The sequence below is a fragment of the Botryllus schlosseri genome, chromosome 4 (assembly GCF_051294905.1).
Source record: "Botryllus schlosseri isolate E-star chromosome 4, Bs_hap1, whole genome shotgun sequence".
NCBI lineage: Eukaryota > Metazoa > Chordata > Ascidiacea > Stolidobranchia > Styelidae > Botryllus > Botryllus schlosseri.
Window position 1 is genome coordinate 12,875,538 of NC_137239.1, and position 21,544 is coordinate 12,897,081.

General features: G+C 41.2%; 1 protein-coding gene and 1 long non-coding RNA gene across 6 annotated transcripts in view; one reads left to right on the forward strand and one right to left on the reverse strand.

Annotated features, from left to right (window-relative positions):
- The window catches only part of LOC145438137 (uncharacterized), a 175,630-nt gene that overhangs the window by 79,344 nt on the left and 74,742 nt on the right, over positions 1 to 21,544 (forward strand). For all 5 annotated transcript variants that reach the window (XM_080315510.1, XM_080315511.1, XM_080315514.1 and 2 more), the window contains 5 exons: positions 2,453 to 2,506; positions 3,091 to 3,144; positions 8,659 to 8,712; positions 11,586 to 11,639; positions 15,224 to 15,277. In XM_080315510.1, coding sequence (XP_080171636.1) covers positions 2,453 to 2,506; positions 3,091 to 3,144; positions 8,659 to 8,712; positions 11,586 to 11,639; positions 15,224 to 15,277 — 270 coding nt within the window. The remainder of the gene's footprint in view (positions 1 to 2,452; positions 2,507 to 3,090; positions 3,145 to 8,658; positions 8,713 to 11,585; positions 11,640 to 15,223; positions 15,278 to 21,544) is intronic.
- Positions 1 to 21,544, reverse strand: part of LOC145438166 (uncharacterized) — a 357,286-nt gene that overhangs the window by 71,198 nt on the left and 264,544 nt on the right. The window lies entirely within an intron of this gene.

Sequence of the window (21,544 nt, forward strand, 5' to 3'; positions counted from 1 at the left end):
TCGACAATTAATGAGATGGTGAAGCTTGCAACTATTTCTTTGTTCGGTATATTGAATAAATGAATAACGTTGTAAGTTGCAATAACAGTCTGTGCTGTTGCATCATGTGGAAGCCAATTTAGTGACGCATCACATATTCCCCTCCTTATTACTGAAGAACCATGACTAGAACGTTGGCTGTGTAGAAAACTGCAATAGTGGGGAAATGCGTTACAGAAATTTCGCAAGGCTATATGAAGTGAAACGAGAGATCCCGAAAGTACATAGATACATAGCTGCTGCCAGTAAAAGTCATTGTAATCGTTTAGCCTCATTCCGTCTATGGTGGCTTTTCTGAAGAAAGTCACAACTTCCAAAATTATATCATACGTTTATATCTGATTTGACAGCACATTACATTTAGAGCGCAGTGGCAATTTATCAGAGTTTATAGGCCCGTGCACAATGCGCCAATCTGTCGTGAGCGTGTATGCTCTATATCAGTGGTTCTCAACCTTTTTCACCTCGCGGACCGGTGAAATTTTAAAAAATGTCCTGGCGGACCGGTTAACTTTCAAAATTGAAATGAAGCTGAAATTTAGAGTATGCAACAGATTTTTGCTATTATATGGTGCTAGCTAGTGACATTTAGCTGGTTTTGATTGTAATTAATTATCTTCATGATGGCATTTATATGATGTTATGGTAGTCAGTCTGCTGAGTCGAGGTGACATTGCCTTGTCCAGATAAACGTGCTACCGCCGAGAGTCGTTGCGCCGAATGCCGTGTGTTTAACCGACCACGCCAACTCGAATATATTTTTCTCTTTGACAATATCGAGAGAAGAAGCGTTTCGGAGTCGAACCTAGCACCTTGTCGTGCTACCTTGCTTATGGCTCACTGCCACCGGAGGCATAGGCTATTCTGGCAACTACGAATACAATGCGTGCCGCGAGAAAACACCATACAGCAACTACCGACCATCCGCCAATCCGTGCCGTAAAAGCACTTCGTCAGCCCACCCCCAAAACGTTGGTCTTGGGCCCCAACAGGACGACAAGACTAACTTCAGGGCGCTTCGACCCCAGACCCTACAGCGTAGTGGATGTTTCACCTGTGCTTGTCAGCACATTCATTCTGCTCAGTGTAAGCAGAGAGTTTCTGTAGCTTCATCGCGTCAATAGCGAAAATTTTTGATCATTCACGAACGAATCGGTTTTCTCGCTGCCGAAATTTTAGCACACCTTACAGAGTCCCATGATAGCCTGAACTTCATTATGTGTTGGTACGTCGTGGCGCGGTAATGGCTGACGCCGAAATGCCTATTTCTATAGATCATGCGTATTTCTGGGAGTAGGACACCTAATAAACAAGACATTTAGTGTTACTAAATCGCGCAAAGCGCGAAAAGAAATTGACAGATGTCGGGAAAGTTTCATATGAATACGCTATGAAATATGTTAATTTGCAAAATGATTTTGCGCTCTTTTCAAGTTCAGTCTCTCTTCAATTGGGCGGTTTGGGGTGCCTCAGTTACGGTCCTGCACAAAATGAATGAATCGAAAACGAATGATCGCGCAAACTGCGCCGTTCAGCGATGAGTCAGCTCGTACCTGTTCTGTATTTGTCGTTTTCATGTTGTCAAATGACCTGTCCTGAACTTTAAATGAAGACGAACATGTTACCAGCCTTAATTTTACCTTACAAAGTTCTGCATCAGTTTAAAATTTGATGTTTCATTTATTTTATCAATGGACAAGAATTTAAGGTACAGAATTGTAATATACCTGGCGGACCGGCAGGAATGTCGTCACGGACCGGCACCGGTCCGCGGACCGGCGGTTGAGAACCACTGTTCTATATCATGCCTCCAAAAATGAATAACATAACATAAAGCTTTGGTGAAATTTCTATTCACGTTAGTTCTATACTCAAAAATAAATAACGCCAAGACATGTAACTGGAATGGCGTAACTGCCGTGTACCACGCAATCATATCAATATTTTACCTTGAATATTTGCCGAAACTTTAAAGATGCTTCTTGGAATTACCGAATTTTAAAATACAATTGAATAGTGTATTCAAATAGAAATAGACCCTAAATTTATCTCGGATTCTCTACTACTAGTTGCTGACGATTAAGGCTTGCGAGAGTCATCCAGAACTAATCGACTGTATTTCAATACGAATATATTATTCGATAATAACAATTTACATATATTTAATTTACTTTGCATTATTAGTTTCGAATATTAGCAATCACATGTACGGTGAAATAAATATATATGCATCAGCATCACTATAAAGTCTTGCGTACGTTAATTTAATACGAAAATCTCTTACATAATCCATATTCAAACTCGATCGATCAGCAATACTAGATATGTACGCCATACGCAATTATTGTATTCTCATGAGGAAGCATAATCACAATGGGCAAATTCGATATCTTGAGTTCCTCTTATTGTTCAGGGTTTTTACGAATCAACGAAAGCCTAAACCTCATCAACATGAGCACGGAGAATAGTAAGTAAACCAATCAATACAAATGGAATTGCTAAATCGGTATTTTGAAATTGTGTCGCATAGGAATAATTAAACATTTCTTTCAGAAGTACATTTATTTCAGGTGAATTTATTACATCGAATACTTTCGTGTGTACCTTATCAAGTTGTAACGGCAAAATAAGAAGCATTTAGAACAGCGGTTTCGACACGCTCCCCCTGTTGATAGTTAAAAATTTCACGTCCTAATGCCCATATAATCCTGCTATACCTGTGAACAATGAAGACAAACGCTTGGGAATCCTTGCAGTCAGCACCAAAATGACTTGATGGTGTTGCTCAGACTGTTCTTTACGTAACTCAGAACATTACTACAAATGACTTCGGCGATGGTAACAATAAATATGATAAATATCACTAGGGGTCTCGATCATTTATATCAGTGTATCTATTAATATTCGTAACGAAGTTCAACTGCATGCATGAGGCGATCGTTTCATCAATATGATCTCAATCGGTTTCGAATAACAATGAATTAGGATAGGAATTCAGCGCGGTAAACAACGTCTAATATAACTCATAAATGTGATCCAATTGACATTCAGAGATTGCAGATATGAATGAACATCATCGTGACTTTGAAAACATCACAGGGAATGGTAAGTTGCTGAAGATGGATGTTTTTTCAAACTAAATCTAAGATACATCGAAACCCGACGTTCTCTATACTATCTAAAATCTAAATGAAATCACTGCGGTAGTCGTTTTGCGCTACGTCAATCAACTCTCAGAGACAAATTTGCCATCTGGCAAAGAAGTGCCTATTTTGAATCGTATAAGGCCCATGAATTGAGTGTCCCATTGTGCTCCATTGCGTTTGAGCCAAGCTCAGGTCGACTATCAGAGAAGGGTTACTTGAGGATACTTGAAACGTACCAAAACTTTGACATTTCACGTGAATATATTTGGGGAAATTCATTCAATAACCTGAGTTGATGGCCGTCTTTTATCATCTGTGCAGTGACGGTTGAATATTCAATTTTATCGCTAAGGGTCGATTGCACATATGCCGAACAATCCTTGATCTCAGATTAAACGTAACTTATCGACATGCTTCCGTTGCACAGATGGCGATTAACCAAGTATTGGAGAATTTTAATCGGCAAAATTTGAACCGCCGAGCGGGGTATCTAAGAAAGTTAAATGGCTCTCCGAAGCATCAACATGCCTTACAGATCAGTCCGAACACATCACAAACATGGTGTCAAATGGGCAAGACAGTCCGAACATGTACCCGACATGATGTCCGACTGGCACGACAGTCTGAACATACTCGATACATGATGTCCGAGTGGCAACATAGTTTGATCACAGTGGTAACGTAGTCCGAACACAACCCAGACATGATGCCCATTGTCATAATATCCGAACATACCCCAGACATGATGTCCGAGTGAGAACATAGTCCGAACACACTCCAAACATGATATCCGACTGGTACCACAAACCAATCATATCTCAGACATGATGTTCGAGTGGCAACACACTCCGAACATAGCCCAGACATGATGTCCTAGGGGTAACGCGGTCCTTATATACTTCATATCCCCAAAACCCGATGTCCTAGTGGCGACATAGTATGATCCTACACCGAGCGTGATGCCAACGTTAGTAATCCGCGATAAGGTAACTCACTGAGGAAACAGCATCTGTACAACACACCCACCATGTGATCTAGCTCGCTGATTAAATTATCGGCTATTTAAACTATCGGCATGCGTGCAAGCCACCCCAAGTCTCATCATCAATGGCATCGACTATTAATGGGATGGTACGGCTTGCGACTACTTCTGCGGCCGGTATATTGATTTAATTATAATATATAAGTTGTAAGTCTCAATAAGAGTCCGTGTTGTTGCATCAAATGAAACCGAATTTAGTGACGCATCACATATCCCCCCTCCTATTTGCCAAAGAAAAGGGACTAGAACGTAGGTTGTGTCGAAAACTGCAACATTGGAGAATTGCGCGACAGAAATTTCGCAAAGGTATATAAAGCCAAACGAGTGATCACGAAAGCACATATCTATATATTAGGGGTCTTCAAAAATGATTTATTTTTCAAATTGTACAGGCTATTTGGCAAAATTGTTGGGTTACATAATTTAAGTCTACACACCAAATTTGGTTCAATTCCAGCCAGTAGCCGCATTGCTACAGGAGAACAAAGTTTGTATTTATTATATAAAAATAAATTACCAAAAATTTCAAAATTTTCTGTTCACTCCGTGAAAGTGTAAGGTTGTTCATAGAAACGATGTTCACCAAATTTGGTCCAATTCCAACCAGTGAAAGCGGAATCATTGCCGTCGAAAAATTTGGATTATCAATGTAATAGTATTTACGGTGACCAATTCCCTAATTATTTAATATAGGTGTGTCCACCGTAAATGCTCTTTTATTCAAATCCAAATTTTTCGATGGCAGTAGTTCGCTTCCACTGGTTGGAATTGAGCCAAATTTTGTGAAAATCGTTTCCATAGGCTACCTAACACTTTAATGGGGTGAAATGAAAATTTTGAAATCTTTGGTAATTTATTTTTATATAATAAATGCAAACTTTGTTCTCCTGTAGCAATGCGGCTACTGGCTGGAATTGAACCAAATGTGATGTGTAAGCTTAAATTAGGTAACCTAACAATTTTATCAAGTAGTCAGTACAATTTGAGAAAAAAAGTTATTTTCGAAGACCCCTAATATATATATATATATATATATAGCTGCTGCTAGTACAAATCATTAAAATCGTTCAGCGTCATTGCGTCTACGGTGACTTTTCAGAAGAAAGTCACAGCTGCCAAAATTGTACCACACGTTAATCTTTGATTTGAGAGCACACTAGATTGAGAGCGTTCAATGTACTATTTTTAGAAGGCACACAAATTCTTTTTCTTGACACAGCCTTGGCTGGTGTATTTTAATAAACGTCGACTCCATGGTATACAAATGAAAGTATGAATGGCCCCTTCCAACGATATGAAATCTGTCGTCTCGATAATTTTATTTTCTCACAAGCCGGATTATCTAACAGATGTTTGCCAATGCCAGAATTTATGGTCATTGATTGCTGAGCACCAAGCTTGAGCGGGTGAGTCGAGCGTGAGCCGTTCACCCACCCGCTCCAGCTTGATGCAAAGTAATGAAAAGTCACAAATTCTGCCGTTTACAATTTCATTTGCGTGCCTTTGAGTAGACCTTTATCAAAATACACCAGCCAATGGTGCCAAGGTTTTGTGTCCACAAAAAAAGTTTGTGTACTATCTAAAAATAGAACATTGAACGCTATCGTATTCGAAATTTTATGCTGGTGACGTCATATCTTGTGATACGATTGTTGATATACGATGTTCTTTTCTAGTCATTACTATAGGCTAGTTGCTGACGATTACCCTTGATAAGTGTCAGTCAAAAAATATTTGGGTTCATTTTAATGTGAATATACTATTCAATTGCACATTCAAGTTCTGTACCTCAAAGAAGCTGTTCAATAACCTTAGTTGATGAACATCTTTTATGTACAGTGATAGTTAAATATTCAATTTAATTGCTAAGTCTCATCATCACCGGTACCGACTATTAAGGAGACGGTGGGACTTGCCACTACTTCTTCGGCCGGTATATCGAATAAATTAATATATTTACGTTGTAAATTGCAATAACAGCCCGTGCTGTTGCGTCGATTGGAAGCGAATTCAGTAACGCATCACATATCCCCTCCGTAATTACTAAAGAAACGGGACTGGAACGGAGGTTGTGTCGAAAATAGTGATGAAATGCGTGACAAAAGGTATATGAAACGAAAGGAGTGTTCCCAAAAGCGGATAGATAGGCTACATAGCAGCTGCTAGTGCAAGTCATTAAAATCGCTTACCTTCATTCCGTCTACAGTGGCTTTTCTGAAGAAAGTCACAGCTGTCAAAATTATATTATACGTTTATCTTTGATTTGAGAGCACATTACATTTAGAGCGTAGTGCCAATTTAACAGAGTTCATTGGCTCATGCACAATGCACCAATCTATCATGAGCGTCTATAATTATCGTACCCACGTACGTTATGATTCCACCAATAAATGCATAACACATCATAAGGCTTTGGTGAAATTTCTATTTACGTTAGTTCTATATTCAACAATAAATAACGCAAAGATAAGGTAACTAGAACGGTGTAACTGCCCTGTACCACGCAATCATATCAATATTCACCTTGAATATCTGCCGAACATTTCAATATGCTTCGTGAAGGTACAGAAATTCAACATACAATTGAGTAGTATATTCAAATAGAAATAAATAACATTTCTTTCGAATTCTCTACTAGTTAATGACGATTACACCTGACGAGTGTCAGCCAGAAATATTGGGATTTATCTCAATACGAATATAATATTCTACACTACCAATTTACATATTTATCATCCACTTTGGAATAATTAGTTTCGAATATTACCAATCACAGGCAAGGAGGAATAATTATATATACATCAGTATCACGATAATGTCTTGTGTACATTAATTGATTATGAAAATCTCTTACATATTCCATAATCACAATCGATCGATCAGCATCTAGATATGTCGGCCAATGGTATCATGTAGCGCATGGATATTTTGGAAATTTTGGTACTTAATGCTTTCTATTACTCCACTTGAGCTTAGCTCAAACTACCTAACCATAAGCTAAATCAAAAACCAATGACACAGTTACACGCATTCACCAGTTACATTGCATTCATGGTCCTCTTCTGATTAGAGCAATGTTTCATATCAGTCAAATGTAGCATCAGTGTGTGGGTGGTACGACACAATTATGACATTTTAAATCGAAATATAATTAGGATTAATTCAATTTTTAAATAGTCGATCTTCGAAGTCAGATCTTCGGTGCGCGGTTGCGATATTACCCTTCAGAGTCAATCACAGTAGGCGAAGAAATAATTATGGAAACGAGAGTATTCCGAGATATTATTGCTCGCGGTAATTTGCAACAGATTAGTTACCAAAGTTCGTGCACAAATCTCGCAAATTAGTATGAGCATCCAATATTTTCATGACCTTATAGCCGGGTTCGGGTTGTAATTCATAGATATTGTAAGCCTGGATGTACATCATCGCCACTTTAAAAGCATCACCACGAATAGGATGTATGTTTGTTTGTTTTGTTTTTATTCACAACATTGGCACTTATCGCCTATATGGTTATTTGCGCCCACCACATGAATTGCATTAACACAAGGTCTTTTGCGTTCTTGCTTCGTTTTTCTGGTCTTTAGCTGCCATCTTTCCAGAGTTCGGCTCTCTCTTTTTCTGGGCTTTTCGAGCCGCTGTATTTACAGCGGGATCGGCGATGAGGAGCCCAGATAAACCTCCGACACATAGAAACATGGCAGAGCCGAGACTCGAACCAGCAACCATTGGTGTCGTGACTGCAGTGTTTAACGAACTGTTCCACTCGCTTCCCATATGGATGTATGCATTACCATACGTACCAAATTCTGGCACAAAGAGCTTTCAAAGAAGTGCGTGGATTTGTGGCCCTTGTTTTTTCAATTATGCCACTATACATTTCGATGTTATTTATGATTCGAGCATCATATGATTTACAAATTGTAAAGCTTTGATCGGTCTTAGAATATATAAATCATCTAATAATGTAACTATAGACTAGGGTCATACGTCCGGAATTGGAGTGCTATGCTAAAATGTCCGGAATTTTTACGGCCTGACGACGGCTCAAAATTATTTCACGAATAAAAATCAACCATAAAATTTTGGCTCACAATTAGGATACTTGAAAATCCGAAAATAATGAGGTTTATTTCAATATCAATATATTATGCCCTTTTACCCATTTACTTATATTTCACCAAGTATGAAGTTGTTAGTTTCGAATATTACCAATCAAAGAGTAAGAGGAATAATGATGTAGGTACCAGCATCACGATAAAGTATTGCTGATGTTAAAATATAATGAAAATCTGTTATATATTCCATGATCACACTCGATCGATCAGCTACTCCTACTACATGTAGGCTATACAACTACTGTATTCCAAAGAGGAAGCATAATCACAATGGGTGTATTCGATTTCTTGATATCCTCTCTTTGTTCAGGGTTCTCACGAATAAACGAAAGCCTAAACTACATCACCATTAGAACAGCAAATAGTAAGTACGCCATTCATAGCTAATTATTCAGTCTTAAAAATGCGTCATATCTTCTGATGTTGCTATATATTTTATTCACCTTTGGGTTGTTCATTTGCGATATTATCCACCAGGGTCGATCACAGTCGGCGACGAAATAATTATGGAAACGATCGTATTCCGACATATTATTATCCATGGTAATTTGTAATTGGTCATTAACCAAAGGCTCTGCACGAATCTCGCAGTTTACTATGAGCTTGAGCATTTATCATTTGCATGGCCTTGTAACCGTGTTCGGAGTATAATTCAAGGATATTGCAAGCCTGAATGCACATCTGCGCCACTTTCAAAGCATCACTACGAATAATATGTACGGTATAGCATAGCCTACGTATGAAATTCTGGCACAACGAGATTTCGAAGAAGTGCATGGATTTATAGCCCTAGTTTATTCAATTATGCCACGACATTTCGATGTTATTTATGATTCTAATATAAGATGAATGACATAATGTAAAGCTTTCATCTGATTTCGCTTACCCCTCGCACTGTCATCGAATATATACAATCCCTAATAATGTAAGTAGACAAACTTCCGTCAGCTGCGAAAACATGTGAAAACTGTGAACCTCTGAAAGGTTCAGGTTCGTGCGAAAGCGAACGCTTTCGAAAGGTTCTGTGTGAACGCGAACGTGAACCTCATGACGTCACGTGACGTCATATTGCTAATTCTAACCCTATATTTCTAGGGCCATTTGAAGTCATTAAAGTCATATTTTTTTCTGTGCATTAGTAAGTCGTGAAATCAATTTGAACGCAAACACCGCATCCCTATGAGGTATGTTAAGAAAGTTGTAAAGTCATATAAAGTTATTTTTCTAGGTTAGGTCATACAACAGCTTTTTAAGTTATGCCATATTTTTGTGTTATAAAATCATATCGTTGTATACTTTGAATAAAAATACCAATTTAGGCTGTGAAGCAATTATGCACTAAGAAAGTAAGGCAGTTACTCGTTAAATGCTGCTCAATATGATGCCGTCGAGAGACCTCCACATGTTAGTTGAAGTCAATGCATAGGAAGGTGAAGGCGTTGTTGTAAAGAACGTCAAAAATTCAGTCAACGATCCGAAGTTGACTAGTCAGATAACAGGAATAGGCCTCCACTATAAGAATATTTCAATACTCAAAATGTGAAAGTGTACGCACACCATCAAAGAGGCCCATGCTGATCTAAATGCCCTTGATTTCGGAAAATATTTACTGGAGCTCAGAAATTACATTAGGAAGCGATTGGACAAAAGCGATGTGACACAAATTATGAAGCTACAAAGACAAGACATTTCACCAGCGCTTTATGCAAAACTGCAGAAGTGTCAACCCACATAGGCGTATGTGGAGCGCTCATTTTCCTTATACTAAATTCATTTTACGTCTAAATCGTAACTTCAAAGACTCCAACATTCCACACTACATGATGCTGTAGGCTACTACAACAGTGGTTTAAAATGAAAATGGATGAGTATTTTGATATGTTGCGTATATGTTTTACACTTTGGTTCCGTTAGTGACGTTTTTCGCAGGTAAAATACATGATTTCACAGGGTTATATAAAGTCATATTCTCCAAGAAATAAAGTCATATTATTCATTTTTTAAGGTAATATAAAAATGGCCCCAGTGATAACCTATATATTAATGTACCCGATCCTTAGCGACGACTCGGGTCACACAATACCAATATGCTGAAGTACATATTGACGTTTTAAACATTGCTAAATGTATCAACTATCCAATCAAAAAATATATTAACCCCATAAATTCAATATCTTCCATCGCTTGGCCAACAATTTCGACGAGGACTTGCGAGGGAATATAAGCTTACGCATTTACGGTCTAAACTAGTGGTTCTCAACGTGGGCGATTTGGCAGCCTAGGGGGTGGGCGATAGAGGGGCGATTTGGCAGCCTAGGGGGGCGAAAACGACGAAGGGGGCGATAGGGGGGCGAAAATAGCGAAGGGGCGATAGAGGGGCGATGACTCGTTAAAACGGCTATTTTGGAGGCAAGTCGGTTAACCCACGGAAATTTAGTTGCAAAAGTGTAAGTAAAATTCGACAACTAGCCGAAAAGTTGAGCTTTTTTGTCAACTTGCCGAAGATTACAGATTGTATGCCGACTTTTCGGTTCACAAAATCTGGGCGGCGATGATCGGCGTTGAGCTTTAAAAGGGGGCGATGAGTCTAAAAAGGTTGGGAACCACTAGTCTAGACCATGTATTCGGCGTCTGAGTATTGCTACGTTGATATTGAGCAGCGCGTGAAACGGGCTTCTATACTTGCTACCGATATGACCCCATTAACAAGTTATACAACAGTAGCCAACACCCGCATCGCAAGGGTTTAATTTTTGTGATACAGTAAACACATGGAGTTAAAATTGACCCCGTACGCCTGCTAGATTCCTTACATCAGACAACGATATCAATCTCACTGATGGTTGACTACATGTCGTGTATTTCGCTCTTGATGTTGTGTGATTACGACAGGGATATCTAAAGATATCCCTGGATTGCGGGCAAGCTCACATCATAGAGTCACTAAATATTCACAAACGGAAAGCTGGATATTCGGAGCAAACTTGCCTTACCAATTTACATATATCTCATTTACTTTGTAGTTTTGGGTGTAGAATATTATTCATCAGGGTATACCACAGGAGCGTGAGAATAATTATTATGTAGGCAGCAGTATCCCAATAAATCCAGGCCTGGGTGAATTTATTATGAAACGCTGTTAACCGTTTCTATGACAACTCTTGATCGAGCATCTAACTATGGGGTTGCATAATCATAATGCGTGTCTTGACATCTCGATTTCGACTCATTGTTTAGAGCTCATACGAATTACCGAAAGCCTTAACGACATCAACATGACGACAGCGAATGGTGAGTAAGCTATTCACTGCTTATCTGTTTCCTAAATCGTCCTTTCGAAAATATAACGTAAAGGAATAGCTAAGTATTCAGTCTTAGAAATTAGTCATATATTGGGTGGACGCGATGTTTCATTGACTTTCGGGTTGTTCAGTTTCGATATTACCCAACAGAGTCGATGACAGTCGACAAAGATTTAATTATGTAGATGAGAATATACCGACATAGTATTACTTACGGTATTATATTATAATTAGAGTAATTATTTATTGACCTAAAACCGTCCTATTGTCTTTTATGCACCCGACAATGTAATCTCTTATGTATGACCAGACACTAATCTTATAGTAAAAATCGCTTTGAAATCACGCTTCGACTGATCTCAGACATTTTAGTTGGCTGAATCGCATCAGTCAGAGGTTGACTTGTTTCTATATTTTGAATAAAATAGTAGAAGTTTCAGAAATGTACCGCCGATAGCGCCCGCTCAATTGTCATTTGTGTGAGAGCAATTGGTATTTCATTTTCGTCTCCGCGAACGAGATCATTGGGGCCACGACCCCCTCGGTTGGGAACCATTGGTCTAGGAAGCAGTATGCAGGATTTGACCAGATGCGATGTGGATATAATTGCTTTAATGACTTTTTTTTATATTTTACCGTATCCGCAATGAGCATGATTATATTTTTTCCGAAATGGCCGTAGTATAGGATCGGAGCTGGATGCTATTTGAAAGAAACAGAAGCGCAGTCGGACTAGGGAATTTGTCGATCTGCCACGAAATAATATTTATACGGCAATTTGTTACTGATTCTTCAGGATTTGGTCAGTTTAAAAATAACGCCACCATTAGGATCCTTTCAGATTGGAGATATCAGTTTATTATTACAAGTCGCAGATGCACAATACCTTACCCAAAATAATAAGAATGCATACGGGAAGGTGTCGAATAGTAGACACGGCTGCCAGTAAATTCGTCCCTCGGTAAATTCGGCCGCGTAAATTCGGCCCTCGGTAAATTCGCCCTCAATAAATTCGGCCCTTGGTCAATTCGGCCCACGGAAAATTTTGTGTTAAAATGTATTTACCAACGCGCATGGTCTGCTCGTTATTGTAACTATAGGTGGGGGTATTAGGCGGGGGGGGGGTAAGGGGGCATTAGGGTTGGAGGTGGGTTACGGTCAAAGTTGGGGTTAAGGTATCCCAAGATTAGGGTTGGGGGTGATGGATATTAGGGTTGAGAGTGGGGATATTATGGTTGGGGAGGAGAGATATTAGGGTTGGAGGAGGGGAATGTTAGGGTTAGGGATGGAGGTGGGTTAGGGTTCAAGTTGGGGTTAAGGTATACGAAGATTAGGGTGGGGGTGATGAATTTTGGGGTTGGAAGGGGATATTAGAGTTGGGGGAGGGGAGATATTAGGGTTGGGGGAGGGGGATATTAAGGTTGGATGTGAGGGATGTTAGGGTTGCGGGAGGGATATATTAGAGCTAGGGTTAGGGTTGGAGGTGGGTTAGGGTTACCCTACTCAATATGGGTGATATTAGCATTGGTTAGGGTTAGGGTTAAGGCTCCCCCTCCAACCGAACCCTAATACCGCTTCCCCCAACCTACAGGTATAGTAACGAGCAGACCACGCGTGATCGATGTGTGAGCGTCGCGTTATCACCCTCGCTTACGCAACCCGTGATCACGTGATCTAATTACGCCGGGACTGCGTAAGTGACATGCCCTGACATCCGTACAATATTGACAAATCTTTTGCTAATAATGTTTTTGGTTTAATAAATCGTATTATTAGTTGGCAATACATTTTAATACAATATTATGAAATGTTGCATTAGCCCCGTCGAAACGATAGCGCATGCTTCTCTGCTACTGTGACTGGACCCGTAACTCGCAACAAAGATGAGCTATATCAACTTCGTTGGCGGGTTGATCAATTCAGTCGCCGACGCTGCGTTGCGAGGTCTGGCGATGCGTTTTGTAGTCCCGTCAGTGTCCGTCGGGCTTGATGTGGACGGCGCAGATCCGCTTTACTAAATTGTCTGTAATAATAGAAGTTTGATGACAAATCAGGATTAGGCCGTCATTGTACAGTGTACACTCAGTTCACTGCAGGTTCCTTAAATGTACTCACGGGCTAAAGTTCTGGTTTTGGATGACGCCGCGGGCCGCAGGACTCCATAGGAGTAGTCAATGTCGTTTCAAGTAGGTCATGTTGTCGATGCGAAATTGTCCGATTGACAGTATGCCGACCTCGTAGATTGACATCCCGCACACATCGTGAAAATGTGATTTACCATTGTTGCTGGTCACGCCTGGCACGAATATATTCACATTATAAATATTTGAATAAAATTTCTGTTGTACTTGGCGATGAGTAAGCATAATTTGTCATAATTATGAGTTATAGACACAATGCAAGATGGCAAAAGCACCATGTCATGATTTAAGTTGTACTTTTGCATATATAGCGAATAACTGACGTGCCACGTAGAAAATTTAGGATTTGAGAAATATTTATCTGAAATCACAACATTTGAGCAGTATAGCCTATTGTAGGTTTCGCGTATACTCCTGATGAGTCCGGTCGTGATTTACACATATTTCATTCACTTGCAAGCCTCTGGCTACCCAGCTGCCAATTGCCATATTTTGGAATCGGAAAATGAGGACACATTTGTCAAATCTTAATAGTTGGTTTACCGAAATTGAAAACAGCTGATTTTGAAGTATTTACTGAAAATCTTGTGGTGTTGACTAATGAAAGGTCATCACTTCCATTCGACTCCCGAACTACCCAATTTTTACACTTTTTACCGATACTTCTGTGGTGTTAACTAAAAAGGTCATCACTCGGGCTCGATTCCCGAATGACTCGCAAAAACGTCCGCATTACGTATTTCGAGTCCTTTATGCCGATATTCAGTTCCCCATGTCCATTAACATATAGCTGCCAAAGCTGTAAAGAAGGGAGAATGGAGGATATTTAAGTGTCCTCAGAGGACATTTTTGATTTCATGAAAAAGAAGGTCACATGGTAATCCGACTGTTTACTGACTGCAGATACGATTTTTCGAGTTTGTCACTTTAGATTAGAATAACCATATTGCAAAGTTATATTGGAATGAAAAAGGATTATGAAATTAATACTTTCAACCGAGTTCTCCGAACATATTTTTTACTTCATTCACAAGCATTTCTGTTAGTATCTAACGGTAAAGTGAAAAGGTCAACGTATAAGATATCTTAGGCCAGCGGCTCCCATTAACACACGGATCGCGACACAAACTTGGGTCGCCTAATTATTTTATTGGGTCCCTCGTTTTCAGGAATAGTGTAAGCATATTATTTCTCGCGGAGGCGCCGACATTTTATTCGGTAAGTAACGATGCGCGGGGTTGGTGACCTTTTTCTAATTCTTGTTTCACTGCACCACACTAAGGACTACAAAGAGATTTGTTTAGTGGGCAACAATTGATGTATATTCTAGCGGCAATTGCAGTTACATATCGTCATGCGGAGATACAGCAATTTAACGTGAGCATCTATCATTTGCATGACATTGTAACAGTGTCTCAATTGCTATTTATAGATATTGCATGTCTGAATGCAACTCAGCGCCTGTTTGGAAACACCACCGCAAATGGTACGTCAATCATAATTACGTTGACCCATCCAGAATTTTAGTGGAATTTGTGGTAGCGATGCATTCAAGTTTACGACCACCTTTCTCTGTAATTCATGATCCCATAATAAATGAATTTCACAAAATTAAGCTTTGGCGGGATTCAATTTAAGTTAGTTTTATAATAAAATATTATTAACCCTTACAATGACAAAAAAGACACTGACAATTACTGAAATTACTGTGTGTGGGGCCCAATGACCTTATAAAGGCGATACGCCCCAATGTTGTGTGTGTTTAACCAAAACAATAAATACCCCTTAAAACCCAACAAGAATGATTGTCGTGTGCGGCGTAATCATGTATATTTCACTTTGAATATTGGTCGCACTACTTGTGATAATTCCATAAAAAGATAAGTTTTTCATTCTTCAGACCACAGTTGCGAGTAAACGCCGTAGCGAACGGACGTGCTTCTTCGAGCGGGTAATTAGTTGAGTAGGAGCTTTCGATCGGCGACTTCTGTCAGCTGAACGAGCATCGTACGGACTCTGCTTCAATTAGTAAGCAAGGAGGATTTACCATTCGGAAACCCTTACAAAATCAAATACAAGCACCTAACTTGACGTCAGAAACTGATTTTCCTACGCTGACTCCACCTGCACGAAACTACACCAACGCTAGAGACATAGCACCTACATTTCCGTCACCATTTCCAGGTACATGTGCCACCACTCCGTCCGCGCCATCCCTCACAACGGATAGAAATATCACAATACCTTTGAACAATTTCTTCACCTTCATAGCCGATGTCATCACGAATACTCTTGCTTCAATCTCTGATGGCGGAAATCCGCAAATTCATTCGATCATAGCCAAATCTGCTGAAAGCACACTCGGAATAAATATAAACACTCCTTCCGTCAATGAGCACCGCGATGAGGTCTTGGATCTCTCGCCGAATCGCCCAAGCAACGAAATGGGCGCCAATTCCTTCCAGGAAGACGAGATTAGTTCCAACCAACACCCGAGTACATTGAGCTCAGCAGGCGATGAACGACCTGCTGATTCTCGCCGATAACATTGTCAACCTCGCCAGGATCCACTCCTGCAATGCCAAAGACAAACGCCACAAAGCAACTCCCAACCCAAATCCTTTTCACTCTGATTCAATGGAACTGCAGAGGGATATATAGAAAAATAGATGACTTTGAACACTATAATGAAAATTTACCAACGAAACCTGATATAATAGCCTTACAAGAGACTCATCTGATTCCTAAGTATTCCCCGAGAATTCCCAATTACTCTTTGCTGAGGAAAGATCGCAACATCCATGGTGGTGGTGTTTGTATTTTCGTGAAGAACTGGCGACGATATTTAGAAATTGACATCGAAAATATTCACCCAATTGAGGCTCAAGCAAGAATCATCGACGACATTAAGATATGCAATTTATATATCCCCCCCCCCCCCCCCCCCCCCCCAACAAGAAAATCACTCGCTCTCTCATGCAGCGCTGCTTTTCTGCCGAGTGATGTGGCTCGCGGAGTATCTTCTTGGGGGACTTCAATGCACACCACCCCCTTTGGGGGAGCTCATCCATGAATGAATGCGGTGGGCATCTCCATTACTTGATTGAGGAATCCGAGCTTGTTGTTGCTAACACGACATCCCCGACGCGCCTAAATACGTCTCGTCCTAACCCAGGTTCAACATCTCTGCTTGACCTGACAATAACTTCTAAGGAACTGGCACACAAAATAACAACATCAGTGACAGATAGACTCCATGGTAGTGACCACTTCGTTGTTATAAGCGTCCTCGATGTCATATTAACTGCCCCGCAAAGACACCACACTTCATTGGCTTTGCGAAGAGCAAACTGGAATAAATTCAAACAGTTATCTCAGATTCATTTCGAAAATTCTCCCCAGACGAATGGACGAATTACCATCTACTCAGCCACAGAAGCTATTATAAAAACAGCAGAGGAGATCATTCCAATGACGGAACCGTTTACGAAGAACAGCGTGCCATGGTGGACTGAAGAGTGCTCCAGGGCAATCCGTCTCAAACGAGCTGCATTCCTTAAAATGAAAGGCTCTTTCTGCGAACGGGACATTATCCAGTTCAGACGCAGTCGCGCCTTTGCACGAAAGACTGTATTATTGGCAAAGCGGTCGCATTGGCAAACATTCTGTAGTGGACTTTGGAACACCTAAAAATTATCAAATGTGTGGAGAGTTATTCGGTCAATGTCTGGTTCCAAAACTTGGAGTGAGATCCAATCTGTGACATCGCCCCGCGGACCGCTAACAGACGACTTCGAAATAGCCAACGAGCTGCCAACATGCTTTGCGAAGGTCAGCAGTAATACCAATCTCGACACCAATCACTTGCTAAAGAGAGCAACTCTCGATTCTGAATTATCTAGAGCGAATGCAACATCGAGCTCACCAAATCACGGTATCAATGCTCCATTCAGCATGAATGAACTACGGGCAGTACTGAAACCCAGAAAAAATACTGCACCTGGGCTCGATAAGATTTGCCTGGCAATGGTGTCAAACCTAAACACAAACTGCAAGGCGATGCTACTGGACGCATTCAACGACTCCTGGACCAGTGGTTGCTGCCCAGAGCAATGGAAGCATTCAATTGTTGTCCCAATCCTAAAGAACGGAAAACCCCGTGACATCGCATCCTCTTACCGACCAATTTCTCTCACCAGCAATTTGTGTAAAATCATGGAAGGGATGATTCTGAATAGGTTGAACTGGTGGCTAAATAACAACAATATCCTACATCCAAACCAAAGTGGTTTCCGACCTGGCAGATCAACAACAGACTGCATTGCGCTTCTGCACGATGACATATATAAATCGCTCTGGACCAAAAGATCTGTTGTGGCAATATTTATAGACTTTGAAAAGGCCTACGATTTGGTCTGGCGCGACGCCTTAATTTATAAGCTCCGAAACATCGGGCTCGAGGGTAACGTCGTCAATTGGATTCGGTCTTTCCTCACTGACCGCAAATTTCAAGTCAGAATCGGTACAACGCTGTCGGACACATTCGAACTCGAAAACGGTATAGGCCTACCTCAGGGAAGTGTATTGAGTCCGGTTTTGTTTTCGCTCATGATAAATGATCTCCCGCAAAACGTCATAACTAGTATGAACTTGTACGCTGACGACGTGTGTATCTGGGAATCAGGCCTAATCATTGCTGAAACCCTTCAGAAAATTCAATCTTCGCTGGACCAGATCTCCTCGTGGTGTGAACAATGGGGGTTCAAAATGAATTCCAATAAATCGGCAGCTGTATTATTCACGCGACGCAGAAAAATCCCAAGTATCAATCTTGTATTCAACGGCTCAGCCATACCTGTACAGAAGGAATACAGGTATCTCGGCATTATATTCGATTCTAAACTAAATTACAGGTCACATACGAAGATGGTGGTGGGAAAATGCTCTAAGAGACTGAATCTACTCTGCGCCTTGGCAGGTACCTCGTAGGGAGCATCGAAAGATTGCCTCCTGGCCCTTTATAGATCTCTCATACGATCTATAATCGAATATGGGTACGAATCATACCTTTTTTCACCCAGATATAACCTCAACGCTATTCAAGGAGTTCAGAATGCTGCGTTACGAATTTGCTGTGGTGCGATGCGTAGTACTCCAACGTATGCTCTACAGCACTTCTGCGGAGAACCACCTGTAGAGCTCAGACATCTCCAGTCGTGCCTGAAATTGAGATGCACTATTTTGTCCAATGATGCTCATCCTTGTCAGCAAATCATCAGCCATAGCTGGCATGAAATTTTTCCCGACTCGAATCGTTTCAATACCTTCAACATGCTGACAAGTGGGATACTGCCGGCTGAACCGTCAATTCAGCGATCGAAACAACTCCCCATCCCCCCATGGTGTGAAACACACCCCTTTGATATTGACCTCGCCCTAACCGCGGTTGTACCTTCAATAGGTCATCCTGCGGCTGTTTCGCAGGTGTGCAATCGTCACATATCGGACAACTACCAGGGGTTCATCAAAATATTCACTGATGGCTCAAAAAATAATCGCCGCTGTGGTGCTGGGTTTCATGTTCACGACTACAATTTCTCATTTAGTATGGGCCTTGATTGCTTACTGTCCGTTTTTTCCGTTTTTTCTGCAGAGCTAATCGCGATCTACAAAAGCCTCACTTGGGCGTACCAAACCTGCTATCCTCCATGCAAAATAGCAATCTTCACCGATAGTCTGAGTGCATTGCAGGCCATCGGAAATAAAAGTCTCGGCAACAATATGGTCGCTAATATCATCACTATCTGCAGAGATTTGTCACACATAGTGTGGATACCAGGACATCAAGACGTCGGATACAACGAACGGCCGGACAAACTGGCCAAGCATGCTGCAAGTTCCCCCGACGTCGAGATCCTAGCCACCCCTTTGTCGCTGAAGGAAGCCAAAGTTCGAGTCTCCAAACACTGTCGTGAGAAATGGTTTGAAAAGTTCAGGGAGCATACGGACGATTCCCAATTCAAGGGGATTTTCTCACAGCACAACGAAATCCCAGTTTTCCCACTATCGTCACGAATCCAGTCGTCAATCCTCGTACGTCTACAAACAGGGCATTGCCGACTTGCCAACCATGCACCTACTTCGAATTGGAAGCCACGAAGATGGGCTTTGTCGTACTTGTCAACGACAAGAAACGGTTGAACATTTCCTCATTCATTGCCCAAAATATTCACGCGAACGGGAATACCTGGAAGGCATTGCCCGGGAACACGGCGTGCCTTTCTTGCTAGGTAACATACTGACCCATCCCGCCACGATCTCCTCGGTAATAGAATTCGTTTTGTTGTCCGGAAGAGAGATATAATGGAATAATGAATACATAATAACTAATAGACCTGGTGCACAAGGCCATAGCTGCCGAGCACCACAAACTCAATACCAACAACAACAACCATTCGGAAACACGCGACTACGGTATAAGGTGACTTGTGAAAGCGTGTTATAAATGTCACAAGGAAGAGGGGCGGTAAAACGCCCCGCCGAAAATTCTACTGATGAACCTGCGCCAAAGGAGTCAGCTTCTCATGGATTAAGTCGATTCAATGAGCATTCTGTAGTTATAACGGGTATCAAAAAGCCAATCCGTCGTCAAAATCCTTTAGTCATCAACAGGAATCTGATCAAGATATTAGGAGGTTCCTACACCGAGATACGTGTTCTTCCATCAGGAGATCTCTGCGTAAAATGTGCAAACAGCGGACAGGTGGCCAAACTATTATCATGTAATGATCTGGGGACAAAAGAAAATAAGATTGAGGTAAAAGTGGAGCTTTACAAAACCAAACCACCGGAAACGCGCGGAGTCATCTCCGACGTTCCAATGGATCTTAGTGAAGAAGAAATACGACATGCACTATCGAATGACAACGTTACATATGTCAAAAGGTTGCCATACCGGTCAAAGGAAGGAGTCATTCCAAGCAGGTCGGTTCTTCTATGTTTCTCAGCGAACATGCTTCCCACTGTCGTACATATAGGCTTTTTGCGGTTCAAGACCAGGATATACAACCCACCACCCTTGCGTTGTTACAATTGCAGTCGATTCGGCCATAAGGCAAAGCATTGCCGTAGCTCAGCACGGTGCACTAAATGCGGTAATAATCATGAATACAAGAACTGCACGAACCAAGCCAATTGTGTTAACTGTGGCCAACCTCATTCAGCCGGCTACGCGGGTTGTGATAGGTATCGACAGGAAACTCGAATCCACGCTATTATGGCGAACTCCGATGTCAACTACTGGAAGGCCAGAGGAATCGAACAAGAACAGAGACAAATCCCAAATGTTTTATCTCAGAACGAATTCCCACCATTGCAAAAAGACAGCAGTGACCAAACCTCAAACCAGGTACTTCACCAGCAGCATCGTAACGTCGCTGTAAGATCAGCTCCAATCAGTCGACAAGTCATCTCCACAAACCATCCATTATTGCCATCGAATGATAGCATAACCTTATCAACATCGGCGCTGTTCAGCTTTATCGCAGGCGTATTGAAAAGTACAATAAAATCGATCACCGAAGGACAGGAAATTGACGTTGAAAGGGTCATATCGGAGACCGCACAGAAGGAACTTGGAATAGGATTTCCCGGATGGCAACTAAATACCGCCAATCGACAAGAAGCCAGCTCAAGCGCCGGCCGACACAGGACGTACGCCGGATAAAATTCACCACAAACTACCGACGCGTCT